Source organism: Carettochelys insculpta, chromosome 5 (genome assembly GCF_033958435.1).
Source record: "Carettochelys insculpta isolate YL-2023 chromosome 5, ASM3395843v1, whole genome shotgun sequence".
Lineage (NCBI taxonomy): Eukaryota > Metazoa > Chordata > Testudines > Carettochelyidae > Carettochelys > Carettochelys insculpta.
In genome coordinates this window covers 117,090,514-117,101,430 of record NC_134141.1, presented here as the reverse complement: position 1 = coordinate 117,101,430, position 10,917 = coordinate 117,090,514, and the positions used below count along the sequence as shown (strand labels likewise).

The window sequence follows — 10,917 nt, the reverse complement described above, 5'->3', positions numbered from 1 at the left end:
TAATCCGGAACTCTCTTGTATGACAACTTTGGTAATCCGGCATGATTTTAGTTAGCCAGACAGTCACTCAGTGTGGCCAAGTTTCCTGGGATTCCATAAAGTTTGTTTACAGCCACCAGTCCTAGCTCTCAGTGTTCTGTACCGTTATTTAGCTCTAATTTTCCACTAAATGTCTCCTAAGAGCCGAGAAGCAGTAGAAGTGTTAGTAATGTGCTGGACAATATTGGCCTCCCACGACTCAGCAAATTCTTCCATCTGGCACCGGTTAGGTCCTGAGGGTGCCTGATGAGAGATGTTCTACCTGTACACACATGCTAATACAGAGAAATTTAGTAGAAGTGGAGCAAAACTGGGATTGCTAAACCCAACCCTCTTGCCTGTGTCAGCTTAATTGCTACTGCAGCCCCTTTTACTTTAACAGAGGAGCCAGCCCAATCACCAGCTTTCTGTTGGGATTTCCAGCCTTGGTGGCTGGGCAACCCCTCCACCCTTTGAGCTGTAAACTAAGCAATTTGCTAAGGATAATCAGTGGACTAGAAACACTGTGCGATTCAGATTTTTATGTATAAAATTGTTGATCCAGGGAGTATATAGTCCTACTAAAATCCTCTCAGTAGAAAATACAATATTTTAAAAAGTAAAACATGATACAAAATGCTGTAAGAAGTGAGTACGAAAAACCCATCTTCAGTGACTATAAATACCCTCACTTCAGCTCCTTTGCAAGGCCATGGATTCATCCCTGTTAATATCTTGGAAATAACTCCCTTGAGATCAAACCATCTCCTCTGTTCTTGTCCAGCCACTTCCCACAAGGGAAAATCGTGGTCACCCCAGTGGCAGAGTTGGTGATCTCCACCCGTTCCACTAACCAGCCAGTGGCTATGCCGCTGTTGTCGTGTTCAAGCCGGACTTTTTTCAGCTCCCCCAATTCCAGGGTTTCCAAGGAAAACCTATTAGTTTTGCCCCGTTCAAAGAGGTTCCGGAACTTCTGCTTGAGAGCACGCTTGCCCGAGTCACCGTTTATTCCAAAGATGGTGATGAAGACGTTGGCATCGGTCCCAGCTCCTTTTTCAGACCCTGTCACCACAATGATCTCATATTTGACTGGCACCGAGCTCCGGGCCTTGCTGGCAAAACTCTCTATGACCTTGGCACACTCAAAGACTTTGTAGTCCCCTCTCTTGCTCCTCAGTGGAATTTTTGCATTGCACTTGAAAAAATACCTGCCAAAGGAAAGTTAACAGCATATTAATGACATGGCCTTTTGCTTTGCATTATGAATGCTCAGGTAGAATGGGGACAGGTAATTTAGCAATTCACACACTACTGCTGTTTTAACCTCATATTTAAAATGACAGGAACACAGTCTTGGTTGTAGATTCTCTGGAAGCACAAGTGCAAATCAGAGAAAGTCAATCCAGCCCTTCTACATTTCAGCATTACCCAGAGCATTAGCCTTGTAACGCCAGAGTTGTGAGTTCAATCCTTGAATAGGCCTTTGGTTACATTAACAAAAAAAAAAAAAAAATCAGTGAGGGATGGAGTTCAGTCATGCTATAAGTGCAGCAGACTGGACTCGATGACCTCTCTAGATGCCTTCCAGCTCTGGGAGATGCATATATCTCCATGTTTCAGAATACGCCACTATCCTTTGAATGCACCGAGCTGAAACAGGCGGCATATGGACAGCGTATCTATCAGCACTTCAACTCTTTTTTCAAAGTTAAAAAATCCCATGGCAGCTGATATTCCCTAGACCACAACATCTCCTACCCACTTGCCCTCATACAGCTGGGGCCCCACTATCCATTTGGAGTGGAAGCAGTTCATTTGACTCATGCTTGACCGGTGTTTTTGACACAGGCAGTGCACAGTGGAGGCCAGGGAAGGCTCAGTCTCCTCAGGCCTCATGCTGACATGGGGGAGGGGCAATGATGGATTTGGGAACCCCCGAAAAATCACCCTCAGGGCTGGAGGCCCTCTTGCTTCCTGCTGAGGCCCTGGAGCTGGGGTGGGGGTGGGTGCGGGGGGGGCACACAGCTTTTCCCTTTCACAGGACAGTGCGGGGAGTGAGAGCTGTGGCCATGGCTGGAGCAGGGCCTGGATGTGAGGTAAGAAGCAGAAGGAATGGAGTGGGGCAATGGATGGAGTTGTGGGCTGAAGGGGAGGAACTGGGGAGAGGCTTTGGGCTTGGTGCTCCAGCCTGGCTGGAGAGCTCCACCACAGTCCCAAGTAAGTCTGAGCTTGATCCCATCCAAGGCCATGGGAGGGGCAAGGGGCCCTGCTCTCAGCTCCCCCGCATCTACTGCTGGGTCCATGGGGGCTGTTGGTGTCTGAGGGAGTGAGTAGGGTGGGACTTCATCTGAAAAGATGGGGCCTGGTGCAGGGGTGGGGGGGAGTGTCCTTTCCAGGGAGGAGCTTCACTTTTGGCCCATATATTTCAGCTATCACGGAATTATTCTGAATGCTGTTGTGCCTTTATCACAACTTTGGGTGAGCAGCAACCTTAAACACTAGTGTCACATGAGTGGTCAAAATTTCATGCCTTCAAGCAGATGATTTAATCTATTTTCTTTTTCCTAAGCTGCATCCTGGGATTTGCCATCTCTTACATGCAACATAACAAGGGGAAGGGGCTTCCAGCTGAAGAGCCCCTCCTCTGACTTCCAGGTTGAAAACATATTGTGAACCAGCCATCTTGCAGAATCTGTGCTGCCCTCTGCTAGGCCAGGCACCTCTGCACAGCTGAGGGGACAGTTACAGGGGAGTTTGTCAAGACAGGAGGGCTACACTACCATATTTAGCTAGGCATTAAGGCTGAAGATCAAAATCAACAGACCGCGCTGCTCCCTATGCCTAGAACAGCTTAAAAATACCTTTTGGGCAGGGTCCTTAGTCTTTGAGTGTCAGCAGGGGCCGTCACTTTGGAAGTCACTTTCAAGTCCCACCTTCGCAGACTTTAAGACCAGAAGGGACCATGATAACCATCATGTCTGCGTCACACAGACTATAGATCTTTGCCCAGTTAGATCCTCCCCCAGGAACTCCAGCAGCAAGCCCTTAAGTTTTACTTGAGCTTTTAAAAAGACATCCACTCTTGATTTAAAGAATTCAAGTGATGGAGGATCCAACACGTCCCAAGGTAACTGGACTCACTCCACTCATGCTAGAACTGAATGTGGACCGCTGCCCGTTTTATTCACCTACCAAGTGTCAGGTACACTCACAGTGCTACAAAAATAATATTATAAATAGCTACTATCAGCTAGCCCAGCAGGGCGGGCAGGTTGCTGCTTTTTTATTACAGGCAAAAAATCTTAGGATTTTCAGTGTTAGGCGTATCACCTATCACACATGAAGGTGAAGATCTGAAATTACCACCATCAATGGGACAGCAAGGAAGGGACCAGAGGGGAAGCAGGAAAAGCAGGAACATTAAAGACTGGTGTAGGAAGCGGCAAGCACTGAAATGATATGTACCAGATGCTGAAAATCCATCAATCCACTGGGATGCCCCTGGTGATGTACAGAAAGCACATAATATATTCATAATTTACTGTGTATCTGGCAATCAGCCAGAGGTTCCAACATTGTGCTTTCAATGATAGATTTTATTTGCAGTGATGCAAATCATTTCCAACTGAGTTTCCTCCCTCTCCTGCCCAAATGGCAACAGGTATTCCCCGAAGGAATTCAGCTGGATTGCATTGTGCATGGATAAAATGAAGAGCTGAACAAAGGGCTGCTTCAGTGCCATGGTGTTGCCATATTTCTAACGGCCAAAAGACATTTCTAGGCATCTGACATCACAGACAGACTTGTTCATGTTTGGAAAGAAATTTTGTATCTAGGTGGGTCTGATGAGAGTAAATTCTGAAGCCCTTACTCAGAGGAGAGACTCTACTTCTCAGGGAGTGCTTTTTAAACTTTCTCACAACTGCGGTGTTGCCAGCTCTTGGGACTTTTATCATGGATTTTATAGACTGAGTTTTCCTTAAACTTTGGCTTGGGGAACTATATAATTACGTGGGAATAGTCTTTCTTTCTTTCTTTCTTTTTCAACAAGTAAATTTCTAGCTCTCAAAATGGCAGAGAATAGCTTGAAAACAATTGTATGCTAAAGGCTCTAAAACCAAACGAAAAGAACCCAGATGTATTCTTTAAAAAACTGTGACCGTTAAGACAATCTTTTAATTGAGTCTGGTTTCTAGGGAGGAAGGGGAAGGAGGCTCCACTCATAATTTTTAAACATCTGGAATAGGCAATACTGAAGGATCAACCCCGCGGTGTACAGCTGCTGTTGTGTCAAGCTGTGCCTGTAGAGATAGGGTTCTGGGCTAGCACTGGGCAGAACAGCTTATGACAGATTGCATGTTAGAGTAGAATCTTATTCCACTGTTGTAATGTTTAAACAAAAGACTTGAATTGTGCTTTAAGAAGACCCCTGCTCCTCTTTGGGGCAACACTGGTTTCAGTGAGAATTTTCAGATGCACAGTAGCCTCAGACATGTGGCTGTGATTGCAGGGTTGAGGATTAAGAGCCTCAGGTTTCCCCTGATTGTGAGACAAGAATATGACTGACTGAATTTTCACTCTGCAAATATTAAATGGCCCTTCCAGAGGCTGAATTGATTTAGCTCTTGATTAATTTGCTGGGAGAGACACTTAACATCAAAATCCCACTTCAAGGATTTCTTTTTAAACGCTAAACTCTCTCAGCAGGAATGAGCCCTTCAAGTTAAGTACTTCAGTGGTAGTGGAACTATCACAGAGAAGGAATCCGTTAATATTTTGGGTGTGCTTGCTTAGCTATATTGGCCCAAGATTGACAGGTGTTAGGTATTTGCTTTTTAGGTGACAATGTTTTCCTTTTCCTGCTTATTCTTCATGCCAGCAGCTCATTAATTCTGCATGGCCACAGTCACTTCCAAATGAAGAATTCAGGCTGATGGGGCCGGAGAGTTCAAGTTCAAAGAGATCAGCTGATCGCACAAGATCACCAGGACAATCTGAAGTCTCCTGAAAATCTTGGAAGGTTTCTGCCATCGCCAAACCAGAGAATAAAAATGTTATTTGGTTTTTGTGACATGATGTACCAGGCCTTTGTGGCTCTCTCCCGGAGGGCCCATGAAGGAAGCTGTGAGCATCAGGGGTGAATCTTCCAGGTGTGCCTAGCAAGGCTTCATGGAAGCAGCCAATTAGAGTGCAGCAGGTTCAAATAAAGGGACTATGGGGCCTGAGCAGCTCTGTTCTTGGGTTGGAACAGATGGGTGAGGTGCAGCGTTTCCACTTGACCAAAGGAGTTTATGGAATAGCTGGTCTGTTGCTGGCTGCATTTTGCTTAGCTAGGTTTGAAGGGAGAAAGAGGCTCTAAGACCTTAATGCTGAGATATGGGTGAAGCTAAAAGTGGCCAGGTAGGAAGAGGCCTAGGAAAGAAGAGGCAGCTAATAGGAATCAAAGAGTCTATTCATAGGGTCCCCAGGTTGGAATCTGGAGTACAGTAGTGGTCAGGCCTGGTTCTGCTTCTGTCTAAACATAAAGTGGTAGAAACTCCACAAAGTGGGCAGGATTGTGTTGGGAACCAAAATAAAGGCCTGAAGGTACCAATGAGGGCAAGGAAACTTATCTATGAGACGGTACATACACCAGAAGGTGTTCGTCTTGACTTACTGACTTGGCTGGAGAGCCATGCCACAGAAGACCTGCCAAGCAAGGCTATCAGTACTGCACAGGGCAGAAGGTGGAGCTCAAGAAATACATCTCCCCTGTTACAGTTTTGTAGGTGACTCCCCAGGTACTTTTGGATCTAAGGATTCATATTAGAACCATCCTAAAATGCAAAGGGAATCAGAGCCAAGGTTCAGGCAACTTTTAACCATGTTGAATATTGACATACCTGAATGTACATTTTGCAGAAGCAGTGTAGGAGCCAGTCTTTGAAAAGTGGCCCACAGAATCTAAATGATTACGCTCAGATTTTCAACTAGTTTAGGTGTGCATTTTTTAAAATTACATGTTGACTTGCTTATGGTCGTGCATCCATCTGCACATGCAAATAATTCACATCGGACACATGGAAAGCATTCATACAAATTAGACTTCTCTCCTACATCTCTTAAATGTTTGAAATATGTCACTCTTTGTTTTTAAAACATCATGGGTGTGTCTACACTAGCCAGCTACTTCGAAGTAGCTGGAACATGTCAAAATAGTACGCATCGCATCTACACGTGCCGTGAGCTATTTCGATGTTGAAATCGATGTTAGGTGGCAAGACGTCGAAATCGCTATTCCTATCTGAAGATGGGAATAGCGCCTACTTTGATGTTCAACATTGACGTAGGGCGTGTGTAGATGATCCGTCCTGCTACGTCGAAATAGCAGGGTCCTCCACGGCAGCCATCAGCTGAGGGGTTGAGAGATGCTCTGTCCAGCCCCTGCGGGGCTCTATGGTCACCGCGTGTAGCAGCCCTTAGCCCAGGGCTTCTGGCTGCTGCTGCTGCTGCAGCTGGGGGTCCATGCTGCATGCACGGGGTCTGCAACCAGTTGTCGGTTCTGTGGATCTCGTGCTGTGCAGGCCGAGTGTGTCTGGGAGGGGCCCTTTAAGGGAGCGGCTTGGGGCTTTGCTGGCCCCTTATTTCGACGGGGAGTGCTTTTGTGTGTGGATGCTCTGTATTTTCTTCCAGGGCAGCTCCTTTCGACGTTCTCCGTCGCTATTTCGACGTTGAACATGGATGGCACCAGCCCTGGAGGATGTGTAGACGATACATGTCAAAGTAGCCTATTTCGATGTTCTTATGCAGAAATAGGCTACTTCAAAGTAGTGTGCTAGTGTAGATGTAGCCCATATGATTTTTTAACATGTATGGCTAGGAAAGTTTAAGTATGAAGTACCTCAGAAATATGGTGACATACTATTTAAATCCCCAATGCCATTCTGCTTTTAGCCCCTGGAGTTCTTTCTTTTATATTGCATATCTGCCCTGATGGAAACAACTTACTTGTTGCAAAGTTCCATCTCTGTTATGATTATCTCTTGGACTTGCCAGTATGCATCAGCTTTTATGGTTGACTTCTTTCCATCTTTTGGACAGTGCCCGACACAGATGGCTGCAATATCACCGACATTCTTTGAAGAAAAGAGAAATTTGTCTGTTGCTCCCCTGTAGGATACATAGAAGAGTTTCAAATTAACATCTTGGAGACTGGCAATGACTGGTGTCATTCTGGCATGACATAATATGTGCACGGCTATGAAAGATATAAAACAAATCTTCATTTAAAGTCATTTGATTTAACCCATAATTATTTAACTCAAAGTATAATTTCTGCATTTAAATTCAGTACTCGTCCTGATCACAGCAGGCATTAAATTACTACAACTAGGACCTTCCAGGGTATATTTTAGCTATCTCACATCCAAAATCAATTTGCCTTGTTATACAGAAAGATAAAGAATGACTAATTTTCTCCTAAAGCATTCATTTTTTCTTGACAGATATTGTATTTGTTCTATATCTACTGATCATAGCTGCTTTTAAAAACACCAGTAAAACACCCCTCCTACTTCTAAGCTGTTCTCAAGATGGGCTATTCAGAACAATGTATCTTTGTCAAACATTTGTCCAACTTTTCTATTCTGTATCTTGTGTATATTTAATAGCTCCTAATTGGATTAGACTACAAGTTCATCCACTTGTCTGTCTCTAATAGTAGGCAATGTTTAATACATCAAATAATCAGTCTTCTAGGGCCATTATACCCCTAGCCAACTGTGCAAATAGAAGTTCCTTCCTGACCACCACAGACAATCTGCTTATTCTCTGAAATATGAAAGTTGTTTCTTTTAATTGCATTGTCAGCCTATGCTTCCCCAAGGTGTGCCAAAACACTTCATGAGAGGAACACAGCACTGTTTAACAGATGGCGGTTTCCTCATAGCATCACTTTTTGCTATGGAGCCAGCTGATGTTTAAAATAGCTCTCTGCACACTGATGTCATTAATATTAGATTCTGCCTTGCAAGGAACTCTCTTGAGTTTAAGTTTCAGATGTCATCATGTGAAGGACATGTGCATACATGCATGTACGTGTCCAATCACCAGATGGACATATCTGCTCCTTCTTAAAGTTGGCCTCCAGAGGCAAACATTGTGTCTTTCTTCCACTTTACTGCCTGTTGTACCTTTTGAAGGAGTGAGTGAGAAATGGTCCAGTGATGCCACTCCATGGATTCTCCAGAAGGGAGGAGGGGTCTTTGTAAAAGAGGGCCAGTAGGTGGCATTTCCTTCCTGCTCATCCACCAAAGCCTCTGTCACCTACCTTGTGAATTTCCTTTTCTTGGAGGAGTTTTCCATTAGGAATTCTTTGGAGCGCCCCTTCTTTCCCTCCAAGATGATCCAGATGTTTTCCTTGGTTTCTGCATCCTCTGTGTCACGCGTTATTGTGGCAATCTCATATGCTTCCAAGGCAAAATTAAAGCACGGGTTAAATAGCTAGTCTAGAGCAGCTGCCATTAATCACTTTGGCCAGATAGAGATGTATCTATTAGACTGTCCCTTTGGCCTTCAGATAGCCTCTTAATATGTACAACACTAAATTACAAAGCACTGGCAAAATAAATGCCAGCAGTGAAAGCATTCCAAACACTGAAATCTATGGAAGCTTTGCCATTGACTCCTTTGGGGCCAACCTTTCACTCCAGGAAAGCAATAAACAGAAAACATAATAGGAATAGGATGATCAATGAACAGGAGTGTATGGTGTTGCCCTGGAGCGGCTCTAGTCTTTCAGAGAACTGCAGATGTTCCTCTGACGTCAGGGCAGGTGTGCTGCTGCGGTTGATATTGGTCCCTCTCCTGCACCATGTGGCTATGACACCAGTAGGAAGGTTAGTGAGGAGCAAAGGCTGCAGTGCATTCAGTATGCTGATGATATCTGTATCTCCATCTTGTCTCACCTGGCTGGAGCAAGGGCATGAATAGATGCTAACGGGATACAACCCCTCAAGGCTGAGATCATGCCACTGGGCTGTGGAGGCAGCTGAAGAGCTACTGCAGGGGTGGCCAAGCTGTGGCTTTCGAGCCCCATGCAGCTCTTTGAGCCTTTAAATGTGGCTCCTCGGAGATGCGTGCTGGGAGTGCTGCCCACCTGCTCTGCCGCTTGGTGGGAGAAGTGTGTGGTGGCAGTTCTGGTGGCTCCAGTGAGTTGCCATCATGGAATTAGAGTGGGGGAGTGGGGGGCTGGGAGTGCCTTGCTCTGGGAGAAGTTGTGGGGGGCATTCATTTAGAGTGGAGGAGAGAGGGCACAGAGCTGGGAGTGCCTGGCTCCAGGCAGAGGGAGGGCATTCATGGAGGGAAGGGCTGGGAATGCCTGGATTTGGGGTGCAGGGGGCATTCAGTTAGAGCAGGAAGGCTGGGAGGTGCTTGACTCTAGGGGAGGGGTTGGGCATTGAAACATATTATATATGAATTTTTATATATCTATATATTGCTCTATTTTTCTTTATAGCTAGAGCTATATGTAGATATATAAAATATAAATAAATATACGATACGTGGCTTTTCGCCCTCTATCCACTGCTATTTTGGCTCTTTGTCTCTAACTGATTAGCCATCCGAGCTGGTAGAATATATATGGACACCCTCACTGAGTACAGTGGAGTATAGCCACCATTTGTAAAATGAGTGTGCATATTATATATGCGTGTATGGGTGGGGGCAGGGCATTAGGCCATGACAGCTCCAAAATGCCCAGGCAGTGGCTCTAGCTTAGAGTATTTCCTACTATCTCTGTCTGGCAAAATAACAGGAAAAGCCCTATCACAATTATCCATTCCCTTGACCCACTCCTAATAAAGCTGCTGCAAGCTGCGCCACATGGGTTTATACCTTGGGACCATCAGGAAGCAGCAGCTAGTGCGTAATGCTGCAGCCCGCTCAGTAAGGAGATTTACACAGCAAGAGCACTTTAGAGCTGTATCTGTAATCTGCACTGGATTCCAGGAAGCTTCCAGGAAGACTTCAAAGGTCTGGGTTCAAGGCATAAAGCCCTAACTGGTTTGGGACCCAGTGCCGTTGAGAGATTATTTCTCGATCCTGCTATAAACAGCCACAGATGACATCATAAGAGGTGCCTTCAGCACAAACAAGAAGGAACTGCTGACAAGGCTTTGTCTATGAATGGTCCATGATTTTGTAACTTGTGCCCTTATTGGTTTGCCAGAGCCTGGGTTTGTTAATTTCCTGAGCATGACACAAAGCTCACTTTTCCCGCTCCCCGCATTTTGCTTAGTCTGCTGAGAACAGAACGGATTGATGAGAGAGGGCAGTTTTGAACATTCTTTTGGCTACATTTAAATTGTAACTTTTAATTTATGTGACACACCCAGAGCACGGGAGAGCCCCCCTCCAGTTGAACCTGTCTACTCCGGCACCCTCAGGACCTGACCAGTGCTGAATGACAGAATTTGCCGGACCACGGGAAGTCAATATTGTCTAACAGCATTACCAACATTTGCACGGCTTACTGGGCTCTTAGAAGACCTTTATGGGTACATTAGAGCTAAATAACAGCACAGAACACTGAAAGCCTGGACTCATGGCAGTAAAACTTTATGGGATTGTGGGAAACTTGGCCACACCCATGATAAGTGGTGGACCAGCTAACTTAAATCATGCTGAACTACCCTGGAGAGGGTTATTTTGAGACCTAATTGGGAGAGGACTTGTGGCAGCCAATCAAAGCCCAGGGGGGCTGTATAAAAGAGATGGCTGGCCACATTGGGGACATTTGTGCCAGCTCTTAGAGGGAGAGGGACCTAGTAGCCTGCTGGAGTGAGATGTCACGGACAGAGCAGTGAGCCAGGGAAGCTCTGGTTTGAACAATCCCAAGCTGTGGCCTAGCAACAGGGG

The 10,917-nt window shown here is 45.5% G+C and overlaps 1 protein-coding gene across 2 annotated transcripts in view; it reads right to left on the bottom strand.

The window, feature by feature from the left end:
- Positions 1-545: 545 nt before the first annotated feature.
- Positions 546-10,917, bottom strand: part of LOXHD1 (lipoxygenase homology PLAT domains 1) — a 274,986-nt gene continuing 264,614 nt past the window's right edge. For both annotated transcript variants that reach the window (XM_074994358.1, XM_074994359.1), the window contains exons 44-46: positions 8,327-8,465; positions 7,006-7,167; positions 546-1,226 (exon numbers count right to left, since the gene is read on the bottom strand). In XM_074994358.1, the coding sequence (XP_074850459.1) occupies positions 746-1,226; positions 7,006-7,167; positions 8,327-8,465 (782 nt within the window). In that variant the 3' untranslated portion in view covers positions 546-745. The remainder of the gene's footprint in view (positions 1,227-7,005; positions 7,168-8,326; positions 8,466-10,917) is intronic.